Source organism: Siphateles boraxobius, unplaced genomic scaffold (assembly GCF_051911475.1).
Source record: "Siphateles boraxobius isolate OS27281-9 unplaced genomic scaffold, OSU_SipBor_1 25, whole genome shotgun sequence".
Classification (NCBI taxonomy): Eukaryota; Metazoa; Chordata; class Actinopteri; order Cypriniformes; family Leuciscidae; genus Siphateles; species Siphateles boraxobius.
Window position 1 is genome coordinate 37,010,001 of NW_027508866.1, and position 16,796 is coordinate 37,026,796.

Consider the following 16,796-nt stretch of genomic DNA (forward strand, 5'->3'; position numbering starts at 1 on the left):
TTACAAATAAATACATTTACACAGGGCCTTTATATTTGCCAAAAATATAACTTTTTGGTATTAAAAAACAAATAACAAGCAAGCTAAGGGTGTATTCACACCTGCCTTGTTTGGTTCGACTGAATCAAACTCTAGTTCGTTTACCCCCTTGGTGCAGACCTTTTGGGCAGGTGTGAATACAACAATCGAACTCGGGTGCGGACCAAACAACCGAACCGAGACCCAGCTGAAGAGGTGGTCTAGGTGCGGTTCCAAACGAACTCTGGTACGGTTCGTTTACGGTGTGAACATGAACCGACCCAATTGCAAGAAAGCACTGCGCCTTTGAGTTAACAGGCTTCCGTAGTCGGAGTTGCGTTATGGGAAAGTGATCTGTTGTAGCCTACTACATTCCATTCCTGCGTGCTGTCTGGACAGACGATACTGTTGCGCGTCTTTCTGCGCATCGTGTGTGCATCATTGGAATGGAATGCTCTCAAGTGTCACGCATTGAGCGTGACAGTCACTCATTTTGGTCTTTTGTCGCGCTCTCCAGCCACACATTGTATTTCTCACGCTGAAAAACTATTTGTAATATATTTAATATGCCGCAGCGCCCAAAACTCTGGCCGTGCCGCTCTCACTGTGGAACCGGCAGGACTCAAGCGCGTCTCCTCTGGTGTTGTTAGCCAATCAGAAAATAGCACTATTGTATCTGGGTAAGATTTAATGAACAACCAATGACACCGCGTCGGCACGACACACGTGTGGTTTTGTTTACAAATTTTAGTTCACTTGCAAAAAGAGCAGTGTGAAAGCGAACCGTACCAAAAAAAAAAAAAATTTTTTTTATTTGATCCGGACCAAAGCAAGTGAACTATCGGACTTTTTCTGGTGTGAATACAGCCTTAGACTAGGTGAGAAAAAGTAATCCAAAAGTAACGTAACATTACTTTCCATAAAAAGTTACCTTTTTTAATGGAGTAACGCAATATATGTAATGCTTTACTTTTAAAAGTATCTTTCCCTAAAACTGGTTTTTACTTTGCAAATAATTTTTTTTTTTTAAATTTAATATAAAAAAATATACAGTATATTGCAACATTTGGACCAAGGTCTTTGTCACGTTTTTCAACTAACATTTACATATTATTTTATTTCGGCTTTGTTTCAATTAACAGAAATGTTTTTAATAGTGTTAGTTAACGATAATAACCCTGCGCTGACTACACTATTAGCTACTGCAAGGGGAAACTGAAAGCAGAGATCATGCAGGATTTAAACCATAGACTGTAAAAAAAATATATGGACGTAGTGTGGGTGACGTCACCCGTGGGTTTCTGAAGAGCATTTTTGAAGCCCAAAGTGGGCGGAGCCGGCCGTCGCCATCTTGGCCGCGCGTCACTCCCGGATAAACGAAAATGTGCAGCGAGGCGGATTAGCTGAGGTGACGTGACGCTAACACAAAGCAAAGTAGTGTAGTGACATCATCGGCAATCCACCTGTCACTCAAGTGGCCACGCCCTTAATAATGCAGAACTTTAAGGCTTAATATAATTTAAACGGATGAGTTATAAAAAAAATCCCTTCAGAGTTTTCATGAAGTTTTCCACTCTTTGCACCAGGCTGTAAACATGTAAGTTGGACATTTTAACCTGGGGGTTTATGGGATTGACTCTCTTTTGGAGCCGGTCTCTAGTGGCCAGTGGATGAACTGCAGTTTAAGTCACTTCCGTGTTGGATTCAAGAGAGCGACAGAGAGGTTGCCGCTTGATTAAAAAACGCTCTGAATGTGTTCAGACGTACCGTAGACGATGACGGTGGCCGTTGTGCTTCTCCGTTTGGCCACGATGTTCTTGGCCACGCAGGTGTAGTTGGCGGTGTCCGACAGACGGGCCTGTTTGATGATCAGGTTGTGGTCGATGGTGATGTAGAAGTTTCTGTCGTCCGCGGGGTCGATAATCTCCTCGTTTTTCAGCCACTCCACCTACAAAAGACACACAGGGTTTAGACACAAGAGCGCCTGCAGAAACAGACGTTAATCCGGTCTGAATCCATAAATCAGGGTGACAGATTTAAAGGAAAGTTTCCTATTATTTCCCGCTTACGTTTCAATAAATTCGTGTCACGGCCGAAGTGTTGATGTGTGTGAAAACGGCTCCATAAAACGTCAATATCGATCACATTTTCTCTTTATTTCCACTTGACAAACTCATGCAGGCCGATGGGAAGTAAATACTGTGTTTCTCTAAGTGCTTTCAGGCTCTTTGACCTTTTATTACGAGTTTCCCGTTTCTAAATGGCCTCGATATTGAACCTGAGGTCACATCTGCAGAGAAAGGGACTGTTTTAAAGCTATATGACTGTAAATCATGCAGATCTTCCTCTCAGTTTTGGCAAGAAGAAACAGCAGATGATCAAACGTTCTCCTTTCACTGGTCTCAGGAGAGCACTAGCACAGACCTGAGATCAGCAGAGGAAGGAAGACGACTGGCCAATCAGAGGTCACTTTGAGGTTTATGAAAGGATGCATGACTCTTTTCACAGTAGACGGGACTAAAACACTCTTGCAATCTACAGCCTAGCAATCACACAGCAATGCACTACAAACCACTCCAAAACCTTGGCAAAAAAATAAAGATTTTGGGTAGAAATCTGAGAAGCTTTTCAGAAAGTCAAACTGGAGCTAAAATCATCATCAAATGAGCTAAAATGCATAATAAACAACTCAAAGACACAGACAGGGAGGAGGCATCTGAATTCTGTGGAAAATTAAGACAGAGAATGATAAATTATTTCTCATAATTTGATTTATGCTGGCTCTAAAAATAACTTCCGACTTGATGGCTCCCTGCTCTCATTAAAGGTCTCGTCTGCTGATAAAAACAAAGTATTGCGTATGATGTGCAGTTTTCCTTTTTATTGCCTTCCATTACTGTTTGTTAATATTTAATGAGTTGGACGTTGTGCGGGTGAGTGGTTAAGGGCCGAGCGGTCACTCAGATATATAATAATCCTGCGGTGCTCGGATATAATCAGCAGACGGATGCATTCGGATTCATTCAGAACTGAAGCAATAAGACGAAAAGCAAAGCTGCTGTTCGACACGGTGCGAATGGAATTCAATTGAGTTGATGTTGCTTTATCATACAATCCTGTGATGTAATCAGCAAAATGGTGCCATTGAGAGGGATGGAGAAGACAAAAAAATCAATGAGGATTACCCACAAATCCACTGGGCCCTCGGCTTGCCAAGGTGATTATATGTGGCCCTCAAATTACTAAAGCAAACAGGCAAACAAAACCAAAGCATGCGTCTCAGACGGCCATCAGTGTGTGTTTATGGCAGATGTGTGTGTCCCGCTGCGCTGGCGACCCCGAGAGACGCTCATTTATTGTATTGGACTATTTAGTTAATGAACAAATCTCATGAAAACATACCTAGATCATATTTCATGCTAAAATCAAGAGAAAACTATATAAAATGATGTTTTGCATGACGATAATCATGCTTATGTGCATTATGACATGTATTAAGCAGATGCACAAAAATGGTCTCTATTAATTATGCATTATATAAATTGTAAATAAAGTAATAATAATAATAATAATGATAATAATTAATAATATGTTTTTTTAATGTGGAAAAAAAGAATGCACTATTTATATTGCAAATAATAATAATAATAAAAAGCTTTCAAATTAAATAAATCATATTTCATGGTAAATTCAAGAGAAAACAATGTAAAAGTTTTGCAAGAGAATAATAAAACTTATTTTCATTATGACATTTATTTCATGACATTTTAGCATATATTTTCTCAAAATTGTATGATTATATTGCAAAAAAAACAACTGTTTATAATAATAATAATACATTATTTAAATTGTAAATAATAATAATAATAATACTTTTATTGTTAATGTGGGAAAACAATGCATTATTTTAAATTCCAAATTATAATAATGATATTAATAATAAACATTTATGATAAAAAATCTATTAAGAACAACGTCCTGGTTGCGTATGCAACCCACCGTTCCCTGAAGGAGGGAACGGAGGACGTAGTCGACGCGACTGAAATGGGATCACGCTAGGGAGCCTATCATCTTCGAGTACTATTGAACGAGCCAATGTAATTGGCGTGCGTGATTCGCATCACACACTCCGCCCCCGCGGCGCGGGTATAAATACGGAAGTGGATGCACGCACTAGTTGCTTTTCGCTGAGGAGCCGAGAGTAACCCGGGGTCAGCGGTGGTCCAGCGGTAGTGGCAAGGGGACTACGTCCTCCGTTCCCTCCTTCAGGGAACGGTGGGTTGCATACGCAACCAGGACGTTCCCTTTCAGTCGATAACGTCGGACGTAGTCGACGCGACTGAAATGGGATCAACCATTGAACACGCCACTAACGCTGCCACCTTCCAGTGCCTAAACCAAAGCCTCCTGATGCCCCCGCAAACTTAAGGCGGGGAAGGACAGGGCTTAGGCCAGGGAAGTCACTGCTGTTCCTACAGGACCACTGGGAAAGCGTTCCCCGTACGTTGGAAGGAAGGGACGCTGCGGAAGCCACATCCAACCCGAGGGAGGAAATGTGGAGAATACACATATGAACTGGGCGGAAACCGGGCAGTCTAACATATGGAATGTCACTGGGGTGGCTCCAGCCTAAGACGGGGGGAGACACACCGGACAGTGACGGCAGAGAGACTCTGCCGAGGGAAGACATGGGCTCACCGCAGGGAGCCGTATCGTGGAAGAATACACATATGGGGTCACCGAAGGGACCGCAACATATGGACCCAGCCTAACACAGGTTCCACACTGCTTACGAGTGGTAGGCCTAACACCAGACGTTCCGCACGTCCGACGTCGGAGGGGTGTGGAGGAACTCAACAGGGTTCAATTTTAAGGGAACTCAACTGGAGTAGAAAGGCGCACGTATCCAGTCCATAGGAGGGGAATGGCGCAGCAAGCCGACACTTGAACCGGGCTCACGGTGAAACTGGCTTCATGAGAAGGGAGCCCACGGGAAGCAGCGGTTCAACCAGGTGTCGTCCAGCCCCCAACTCTAGAATCTGTTTAGCAAAGTATATCGTCAACGCCCAGGCGGAGCCCTTTACACTCATCATAGAGGAGCTCAACACCTAAGTGGACATGTTGCATCTCGGATCTTTGCCGAAATGAAGGCAAGCACTAAGTGCAACTTTGCATGGAAACAGCCTTCCCTCTCTGCTGAATTCCAACGGATATTTGAAGAGCTGGTCTGAGGTCTATGACTTGCATTCTGTACACGTCCAAGCAAACGGACAGAGAAGCCAGGGCTGGATCTGCCTCCTCCAGGGCAGCGCTTGCAGGCTCACCACCTGCTCCTATTACGGGAGAGGTAGGAACCTTGGGCACAATCCGAGCCGGGATCTCAGCTTGTGAGAGTTAGCCGGCCCAGACTCCAGGCACAATACGTTGACCGAAAGCGAGCAAGTCCCTACCCTCTAGTAGAGACCACGCGAGCAGGAGAACTGATATAACAGAATTTTTAACTCACTACCTGCAGTGGCTCAGGGGCGGTCTCTGCAGTGCAGTCGCACCAGGGACAAGGCCCAAGAGGATAAAGAGGGACACAAGGATTTACAAGACCTTGCTCCTCAGGAACCTGACGATCAGAACGTGCTTCTGCATACTTCTGCAACACGATGAGCGTCGTTTAAACACCGAGGCAACATCATTTTGAGGGTGATTTAGGAAAACAGCCTACTGCAACCCATTTTGCAGGAAAGAGAGCACTGAAGTGATCGAAAGCTTTCAGGATCTCCTCAGGGGAGAAGACGCACTCAACGACTAGGTTCCACTTCTAAAGGCGTAAGCACGCTACCCAATTCTAGGGGGTGCTCGCAGAAGTGATGGTAACTAACACATGTTCTTGTGATAGCCACCTGAACCTCCGCGTTCGGATGTAAGACCGCCCGGAATCTCCGGGGGAAGAACGCGTGTGCCATCGTGCCCCGTCCCTGAATCCAGGGGAAGTCAGGAAGGCTGTTGAAGGGAACCAGGTCTAGTTGGGCCAATGAGGGGCAACTATGAAGACCTGTTCCTCTCCTGACATGGCACGTAGGTGCAAGTGACGGGCGCAAAAGACAGGAGCATTGCTCAACACAACATGTGAAGATCACTGGGCTTCAGGAGCATTTTCTGCTCAGCACTTGGGTGTGACAAGTTCACTGAGCTTCAGGAGCATTCCTGCTCAACACCTGAGTGTGATAAACTCACCGAGCTTCAGGAGCATTTCTGCTCAACACTTGAGTACGAAGAACCTCACTGAGCGACAGGAGCATTTCTGCTCAGCACTTGAGTGTGACAAGTTCACTGAGCTTCAGGAGCATTACTGCTCAACACCTGAGTGTGATAAACTCACTGAGCTTCAGGAGCATTTCTGCTCAACACTTGAGTGCGAGGAACTTCACTGAGCACCAGGAGCATTTCTGCTCAGCACTGCGTGTGATGAATTCACTGAGCTACCTGTGATGGACTCACTGAGCTACAGGAGCATTGCTGCTCAACACCAGAGTGCGATGAACTTCACTGAGTTTCAGGAGCAAATCTGCTCAACATGAAGAGTGATGATGTCACTGACTTGCAGGCGCAAGGCGACCATGAGTCGCAGTCACTTTTAGAAGGCTCACTGGGGTTAAACGCATTTCTGCGGGCCCCTGGGGCCGCTGAGTCCCAGTGTTTGTCCAAGGGTAGTCCGCTCGGTTTACCCAAACACTGGCGGAAAAATAAAACCGGGGGGGCAACTGAGCGGCCCCGGAATGGTCATGACCCAGCCGGACCCAGGGGATGGAGTCTCCACTTGCCCTGGCTATAACTGTCGTGAGGCTCGATGGCGGCACGATTGAGTAAGCAGGAGGAGTGGAATAAGGCGCCCTCAGAAGCGTCTGACTCCAAGGAGGAGGTGACGGGTGAGTTTGTGACATGCAAGGGAAGCTTGCGCAACGGTCGCAATGTCTAACAACTCGAGGCACGAATGCCCGTGTAGTCGGGGGTCGCCCAGGCCCCCGTTAAAACACGCCCTTTGTACATGGCCGCTCTGTTGAAGAGGGTTTGGCAGCAGACCGGGATGAACTATAGTCACACAGGGTGAGCTGCTCTGCCACGGTCACCTCGGGACTCGATCGTGAAGCTAGCGCTGAAGCGGTCACATATGGAGGGAGCCAAAGGCTGCGACTACCATATACCCCAGGAGCCTCTGAAAGTTCTTTCAGTGGGACCCTTTCTCACTTCAACACCAGCTGAACACATTCTCATTGGAGAGACATGTTGGACCGAGTACCTCTCCAAAACTAGAAAAGAGATACTCAGCCCGTGGGCGAGATTACTCTCTTCCAGTTGACCTGAAGACCCAACGGGCTCTGGAGCACTCGAGGGGAAGGACACTGTACTGATACTCCACCCTTAGACGCAACACACAGGATGGCCTGCGGTGCGGGAGGTAGAGATCTGAAGCACATGTCTTTCAGGTCAAAGCTGCAGACCAATCTTGGGCCAAGATGGTCACGACCCACCACCTAGTAGCACGAAGAACGAGTTTACAACTGGCCTTCGTACCGGCTGGAGGAGCGGCTATATCAAATCCTTCGCCAGCAGGACAAGATAAGCACGCACAAGTCAGGAGCACTGCTCAACACTCGGTGTGATGAATATCACTGAATTTTCAGGAGCACGTCTGCTCAACACCTAATGTGATGACTATCACTGACTTGAGCGGGGTAGCCGAGCCTGAGGTGGGGCAGCAAAGTAGAGAGAGTGGTGTTAGTGTGCTGTGCAACACTTACCTGTCTCCACAAGCGGCAGGGGGCGCGTGAGAAGGCGGATGACCGGGTCCTCGAACGCACCAAGCTGCCTGCTGGCGACCAAGGGGGAGCTGAGGGGTGTAAGGCTATACAGGGTCACACCCGCCAGACTGGCCCTCTTGGGACCCAGGAACAGATGAAATTGCTCTCTCTTTGAAGTGTGGGTACCGCTTGCTCCGCTTTTTTTTTTTTTTTTTTTTTTTTTTTAGGGAGCCAGCGGCGGAACAGACACACACACAAACAAAGGCTCCACCCGGCCCTCACCCGGGGGGAGGGAGTGATCGTGCCACTCCAAGAGCATCTCATCCATTCCTGGGCGGCCCGCTCCGGAATGCTTTCGCTGTCGCTTGCCACCTGGCTTGGCAGCGCCTGGAGCGGGCTGGGCGTCTCTACTGCGGCCGGCTCCCTGCTGAGGCCTGGGTGGAGGCTGCTGCGGAGGGCCAGCAGGAGCGGCGGCCAGAGAACGCCCACGGCGACGAGCAGGCGGAGGAGCTGCCACCGGCGGCGGGTGGAGGCAGCAGCTGGCCACCGGGGCAGGATGTGCCGGATGACCTCCGTCTGCGCTTGAGCGGCAGAGAACTGTTTGATGCAGTTCTCCACCGCGTCGCCGACCAGCCCAACCTGGGAAATTGGGGAGACCAGGAACCGAACCTTGTCCGCATCCGCCATACCAACCAGGCTGAGCCAACGAAGGCGCTACTGGACCACCAAGGTGGACATCGCCAGACCGATCACGCACGCTACGACACCCGTACCCCGGAGGGTGAGGTCGGATGCAGTGCGGTGCTCACCTATGAGCGCCCGGTCTGGATTACCCTCGTGCATGCCATGGGTGCCCTAGCCTGCAGCAACGCCATGGCACGCAAGAGGAAGGGGCTTGCCCACAGGCTTTGTAAGCTCTGCCCGTCGGAACGGACGAAACTCACAGGCCTTAGGGGGGAGACGAGGATCCCCCCAAAAGGCAGCGGCCGCCGGACACAGGTGCACCTGTGTCGACAGACCGCTCCAATGGAGGGACACCTCGCAACCCTTCACCGTTCCTCCATCAAGGGTAATGAGGGGGAAAAGCTATTCAGGCAGTTTCTGGCAGAGAAAGATGCTGTTCACCACCTGATAAGCTCTCCATGCATTTCGGGAAAGAAAGGCACTGGGGCGGCGAGCTGAGAACCAGCGCGGCCCGCCCCAAGATACCAAACTCCAGATTCCAACCGAGACTGAACGGGACACGGTGGAGGTTCCACTCGAGCCCGGCAGCCTCGGCGGCCCGTTTCAGCATAGCTGATAATTCTGGATCCGGCTCGGGCAACATTGAACTCCCGGAGGGAGACAATGCAGCCGAGTCATCATCTCCAGAAGTCAGCTCACCCTCTGATGCTGCAATCGGCGTCCTGTCCTCCATGGGAGCCCCGAGTGAAACCGCTGGCCCACCCATTACAGATGGACCAGCAGAAAACACCGGAGGCTCCAGTGGTTGCAGTGGAAGGGAGGAGTGAGGAGCCCACAGGGAATGGTTACCGGGCGGGACATCCAACACTATCCTCCGGTCACCCATCCCACACAGCACCCGAGGGTGGGGCATGGTAATGGGGACTCGCTCTCCGCGAACGAAGGCGAGTCTCGCCCTCAACACTGCGACAGTCATGTTCCCACAGTGAAAACATGAGCTGTCCACAAAAGCTGTCTCAGCGTGCTGTAAGCCAAACACGTGACACAACAGTTGTGACCATCAGAGAGAGACAGGGAACGACCGCACCCAGAAACGCACGGGCGGAATGACATCTTGAAAAAGACGCAAACGCACCCGTGTTGCTCTTTCAGAAAATAGGACCGTCACCAGTGCCGGAGCACACAGGGAAATGACCGCGGCAACACTGAACAGAGAACTGAAACAGTGAAGCACTCACTTTTCCGCCCTCTAACCAGCCATCAACACACACAAACATTTAGAAATTTGTTGCTGTTAAAACAGCAGTTGAGAGCTCAAAGCTCGCGATCACCGCTGCACTCGCGCTGTAGAACACCAGCACTGGGAGAGTCTTCCTGAAGAACACCGACACACTCGCTCGTTGTAGACAACAGCACTCTCAGAGACATCAAACGATCGGCTCCGAAGCGAAAGGCAACTAGTGCGTGCATCCACTTCCGTATTTATACCCGCGCCGCGGGGGCGGAGTGTGTGATGCGAATCACGCACGCCAATTACATTGGCTCGTTCAATAGTACTCGAAGATGATAGGCTCCCTAGCGTGATCCCATTTCAGTCGCGTCGACTACGTCCGACGTTATCGACTGAAAGGGAACAACAATAAAAGTTTCTTCAAATCAATTAAACATAATAATAATAATAATTGTATTGTTAATGCGGGAAAAATAATGCATTATTTAAATTCCAAATAATAATAACAATATTCGCAAAGTAGTGATTATTATAAAGGAACTGATCATTAATAATTGCATTGATAAATGCCTTAATTTCTGCAATTTGAATAAATGAGACCTGTGTCAGATGACCGGCTTCCTGAGATCCACTCAACAGTGAACACACATCTCCAGTCTCCTAACGGTAAACGAGGAGCTGAACTGCAGTGCATCTGGAGCAAAGCAATGCGCCGTTACCAGGAAACTAGAGAGTGAATCAGACAGATATTGGGTTACCTAAAGTGATTTCCCAGTCCCTCCATTTACAGTGTAGAGTGCCGGGCATCATGGGTGAAAGCAGAACAGAGTCACATGTGAACGGAAGCCAGCGTTTCAGACCAGTGTAATCATGAGCGCTTGTGACTGAGAGCAAATAAAGGTGCAGGTGAATCACTGAAACTCTTCAAAACGCTCGAGCCAGTCAAGAGCGGCACCAGACCAGACGCATTCACTACTCGCATGCGTTTATGAAATACTCTGATTGTTGTCAGACATGTGTCACGTGACACACTCACACTGCAAATGTTTTCGCTGCAGAAATTACTTCAGCTTTAATATGATGTACTTAAATAACCAGTATATATATATATATATATATATATATATAGGGATGTCAATTTAACAATCAAATTCCCATAATCGATTGTTGGTTGAATTACCAATCAATTAATAGGTTAATCGTTAGCCTTAATCAGATGCAGGTTTTAAATCTTAGACGTTTGGCTTTACAGTGAATATAGGGAACATGACCAGTGCTTTTGACATTAAAAATGCTCTATTTTCACAGCGTGAAAAAATAACTGAAAATGTGATCTGTATAATCACTGTGCATAACAGACTTGTGTCATGTTTCGTTAGCAGAATACAAGAAGTATAAATGTTTCAGTTAGAGCGCCACGTTTTGGTTTGTAACTTCACGAAACATTAGTAAACCAGGTAGATGACATATCTTTATTTAGAGCAGGTCTCGAACACAGCGACGATGAGCAGATCATGGAGTGACGTTGAAATGCTACTCGGCTAAAGCTATAGGACTTCTGCGTCGCGATCATGAGAACGTTTTTTCCAACGTCAGTTGAAAGTTCAACCAATGGAAACTGGATCTTGGGTATAGTGGGCGGGGACGATGTGAAGAGACCAATCAGACACTGTTTCACAGCTGGAGTGAGCTTGGACTGAACCGATCACTCTGATTGACAGGTCTTGATGTGTCATAGAATAAAGTAAGAAAATCATCACTCGTCAACCAGGATCTTACTATTTCTTTTTATTCTATGTACTTTTATTGTGGTAAATAGTTCTTATGTTCAGTAAAATCACTCGGTTGGAGGGTTTTTTGGTTAATTATGTTTAGAAATAAACGACTAGCCTATCCTAAAGACATTACACTAAGGATGACCTTGCTTAATTGACCTTCAATTCAATTCAAACTTTTATCGATTTAATTATTATTGGCAATTAATCGATCATATTAATCATTAGAATATATATATATATATATATATATATATATATATATATTATATAGTGCTGGACAACGATTAATCGTATCCAAAATAAAAGTTTGTGTTTACATAATATAATTTGTGTATAATTATTTTGTATATATAAATACACACACATGCATGTATATATTTAAAATTTTATATATATAAAAATCTTTAAAAGTATTTGCATGCATATTAAATATTTGCAAATATTTGCATGTATATACTGTATATTATTTATATTATATATAAATATAAATAATATACAGTATATACATGTAAATATTTCTTAAATATATCCATGCATATGTGTGTGTATGTATATACAAAATAATTACACACAGTACACACACATATATTATGTAAACATAAACTTTTATTTTGGATGTGATTAATTGTTGCCCAGCCCTAATATTATATTATAAGTTAATTTCATGCATTTCACTCTTGCATGGCTTTAGTTCTCTAGCCCTGGTCTGGTCTTCTGCTCAGGACTGAAGCTGCGGCCTCAATGGTTCCTCTATTAGCAGCTCTGTGCTGAAGAATAATTACACATGTGCTATACATAGAGCTGACGATCAGCCAATCCATACGGAGCTCAACACACGTGTGGTATCTATAAAAGCACTCAAGCACACACACACACACACTCAGACACCGCTCATTGTCTATTTCTCACTCCCACACTGACGCTCGTTATTGTCTGATTGTCAGCGAGACGTTCAGAGCGATAATTGGCACATTTATTAACGGAAGGAAATTGCATGTCAGTCATCAGAAAGTGTTTCAATCTCTCTTGGAAAAGGTACATAAAAATGAGAGAGAAGAAATAAGATTTTCATATTATCCGAGGTGTTCTGAAGGGGTGAAATTTAAAAAAGTATTTTTTTTAAATTAGTCATTATGGCTGCATTTATTCGATCAAATACAGTAAAAATAGTGAAATATTATTATAATGTAAAATAACTGTTTTGTATGGGATTGTGAATATATAGTAGTGCAATTTATTCCTGTGATCAAAGCTGAATTTTCAGCATCATTACTCCAGTCTTCAGTGTCACATGATCCTTCAGAAATCAGTATAATATGATGATTTGATGATCAATAAACATTTATGTTGAAAACAGTTGTGCTGCTTCATTTTCGTGTGGAAACCATCATACATAGAAAGCACTTATTTAACATTCATCTTTTGTAACATTATAAATGTGACTTTTAGCTCAATTAAATGGATCCTTTGAGTAAATGTATTCATTTCTTTTAGGGTTAGAGGTTTAATAAATACTAGGCAAGAGAGATATAGATGAGAGAATCTGCACGTGTGATTTGTGTGAGGAAGGACACGGCGTATAAAACACACACCCGCCGCTGACTCTGATGAGCAGCTACTCCTGCGCTCATATTCATGAAGGAAATTAATACAAGTGGTCATTATACAAATAGGCAGAAGCATTAGGAGCCAATTATTGTTTGTGGCTCCATCAAGAGAAGCTGACATCAATTTAATTTGAAGCAGCTGTGTGTGTGTGTGTGTGTGTGTGTGTGTGTGTGTGTGTGTGTGTGTGTGTGTGTGTGTGTGTGTGTGTGTGTGTGTGTGTGTGTGTGTGTGTGTGTGTGTGTGTGTTTGTTTGTGTGTGATGGTTAGATGTCTGTGTGATTGAACGCAGGTTGAGGATGAAGGGAAAACCTGCATTAATATTTAATGGAGCGCAGTAATTGCTTTAAATGACGGCAGCATTTAAATAATCTTCAGTCTGATCAGAACCGGAAGACTTTGGCAGATGAAGCGCCATGTTTACCTTCGTATTCTCTTCATATAAACTGGACTAGTTGATTGTTAAAAACTAGTCCTAATCTGAGCTTGACACAAATATAAACCAGCATCTGCTACGATTCGAGATGAAAGGCATCCAAAATAAGAAAAGAAATAAAAACTTTCATAATCCTCAGATACAGAGGCACAAACGCAAACGCGCGGTTTCTGAATTATTCACATGCCAAAGACATTATTACGTTAATTAGGAACAGTTTCACAAAACAACAACCTTGTTTGAGTCGTGAGCAGCTCAGATCTGTTCCCTGGCTAAATAATAACGATATAACAACACACACAGAAATCAGCCGAGTTATTATTATTGTTTCATGTGGGAACGCCGACAGGACGCTAAAGGCCAAACGACTCGTCTCTGAGAAAATACAGTCCAAACTCTTAGAAAAAAGCTTCACTGGGGCTCTATATAAAACTCTAGGGTTCTTGACTTAATTTTAAACAACCCTTCACACACACACACACACACACACACACACACACACAGTGGTGATTAATAGCGTCGGCGGTTAAAGCATCATCCTCTCTGGACGTCCCGCACACATGCACAGATGTCCTGATTAACACTGAAGGTCGAGGGCGCAGTGTGTGTGCGTGCCTGTGTGTGTCTAGTCTGTAGATCTCACCTGGGTTTGTTTACCTGTCCTGAGTCTCATAACTGCAAACATGCCATCAGCAACACAACACTGAGCTTCACAATATCACTCTCTGCCAACACTATCAGTGATAAATCAGCTGATCTGATCTGGTTAATATTAGAAACACTTCGACACGATTGTATTTTTAGAGCTGAAGAATTTGAGTTTGATGAAGTTTGTTATTTTTCTGTGTATCTCTGTACAACTGCTTTGAAACGATCTGTATTGTATAAAGCACTATAGAAATAAAGACTTAGATACAATTTATTCAATGTAACTTTTTATCAATTTCAAATAAATACCATTTGAACTTTCTAAATAAAATGTATCACGGTTTCCACAAATATATGAACTGGTTTCAACATTGATAATAATCAAATCAAATCATCATATTATAGTGATTTCTGAAGGATCATGTGACACTGAAGACTGGAGTAATGATGCTGAAAATTCAGCTTTGATCACAGGAATAAATTACATTTTACTATATATTCACATAGAAAACATTATAATGTTTTACATTATAATAATATTTCACTGTTTTTTACTGATAGAATAAATGCACAATTGGTGAGCATAAGAAACTTATTTCAGAACAGTCGTGTAGATTAATAATACCAGCCATTATATCCACTATTAATCATCATATGTTATCATTTAACTGACCACAGACTCCAAACAAACTAAACTGCATAACTGAAACAAAAACAAAAAACACAAATATTTTTCTGGCGTGTCCTGAACCCTGAATGCTGTGTTCAAACACAGAAAAAAGAAACGGAGGGAAAGTGAGAGACAACTGCGAGTCCAAGACGCTTTTGCAGTTTTGTGTGATTCTCAGAAGTGCAGCATCAGCAAAAGTTCATCATTACTCCAACATCTCATCCGCTCAAGTCAACAGCAAAGGAGAATACAGAAGTTATGAAGGATCCGATCAATCTGAGGCATGAACAGCCTATATGCAGAGAGGGAAATATGGAAATGTGTCCCAAATCAATATGAATACATATTAATAGCTGAGAATCTGCCAGAAAGCACAGTAGTGTTTGTCCAACGGATGCAGAAACTAGACATTAAACCGGTTCAAACCGGCTCTGACCTCATTCCAGACTGGCTGTTTCTCGTTTACGTCTCAATCAAGATCTTCACTGGTGATCGATCAGATTTTACATGACAGACTTAAACATCCATGAGCGGGAAAATAAATCCACGTGATCATCATCTGTGCGCTGCTTATAAACGCATCTTCACAGGGTTAGTGTCGTGGGTTCATTAATATTGCATTTTGCTTATAATAAATGCATTAATTTTCCCTTCAGACACGCACTATAACAAACTCTAAAACGTCTCAATTATTTCTCCAAGACAGCCACGTCATGAAAAAACTGCTTACAAAAGTCTCAATATGAGCTCAAACGTTTCTCGTCAAATTATCTGAGCAATAACATTCTCTTCTACTCTCTCCAATTGATGGGTTTGTTTATGCCCAAGGTCAAAGGTCACAGACCGCATGCATCTCGGTCTCTGCGTTCTGTTCGGTCTCTCTGGAGACGCTTAAATTAAATTAACGTGTTTAGAGTCGCCCACACACACATTCTTCAGCATACGACCAACACTTACAGCAATACAAATGTGAAACTTGCATTATAAAGTTTACTGTCACTATATGTGGGCGCTCAGTTTTTTGTGTCATTTGGCAAAAAGCCTTTGTGTTATTAAAGATTAAGTGCCTCAGACAGGCTATTTAAGACAGTATAGGAGAGACAAAGGGTAAAAGATGTTAAATTACTGAATACCTTAAAACACTCAACACCCCCAGAAGACATACATTTAAAATTATAAGGTGTTTCTTTTCTTTGCTTTCTTTACATTTTTTCCCCCGTTTATTCTTATATTGTTGTTTATCTGAGTTTTGTCTACGGTTTTTTTTTGTGGTCGACGTGTATTTTATAAAATTATGGTTAAAAAATATTTATGGCTGGTACATTTTTTTAAGTCACCGACCATTGGCGGGTTCAGAATTTTTTGTATATATATATATATGAATGTATGCTCCAGTGTTGCCATAGAAAAAAAATGTTTGGTTCCCTAAATAACCTTCCAGTGATCAATTCTTAAAAGAATCATTTTTTTTACCTCAGTTTTTCTTAGAACATTTTAATAATTTAAAGAAACTTTTAACACTATAAATAACCCCTTTTGCAGGTTTCATGGATGTTAAACCATCATTAAAGAAACTGAAAGGAACAACATGAACATTCTGCTAAACGCCTCCTTCCAGTTCCTCAGAAGAGAGTCAGTCACATGGGTTTGGACTAAAGCCCTGCACGGGCCACAAATCTAGGCCAGAGCCCGGCCCTGGCCCGAGACGCTCAGGCCCTAGCCCGTTTTAAATGACGACCAAGCAGCCGAGCCGACAGCGAGTAAAACAAGTTTGATCAATTTAGCTTCTCAAATCAATGCTAATACTTTACTTGGCTACAATAAAATCCATAGATATAAAACACTTAAAGCATATCGCACAGACAGTTAGTTTAATAAATGTTTATTTATTAAACCACAGTGAGTAAAACAACATTTTTTTAAATACTGAGTC

At 43.9% G+C, this 16,796-nt stretch overlaps 1 protein-coding gene across 3 annotated transcripts in view; it reads right to left on the reverse strand.

Moving 5' to 3' along the window:
• The window catches only part of unc5cb (unc-5 netrin receptor Cb), a 225,672-nt gene that overhangs the window by 65,278 nt on the left and 143,598 nt on the right, over window positions 1-16,796 (reverse strand). For all 3 annotated transcript variants that reach the window (XM_077243784.1, XM_077243785.1, XM_077243786.1), the window contains exon 5: window positions 1,786-1,966. In XM_077243784.1, the coding sequence (XP_077099899.1) occupies window positions 1,786-1,966 (181 nt within the window). The remainder of the gene's footprint in view (window positions 1-1,785; window positions 1,967-16,796) is intronic.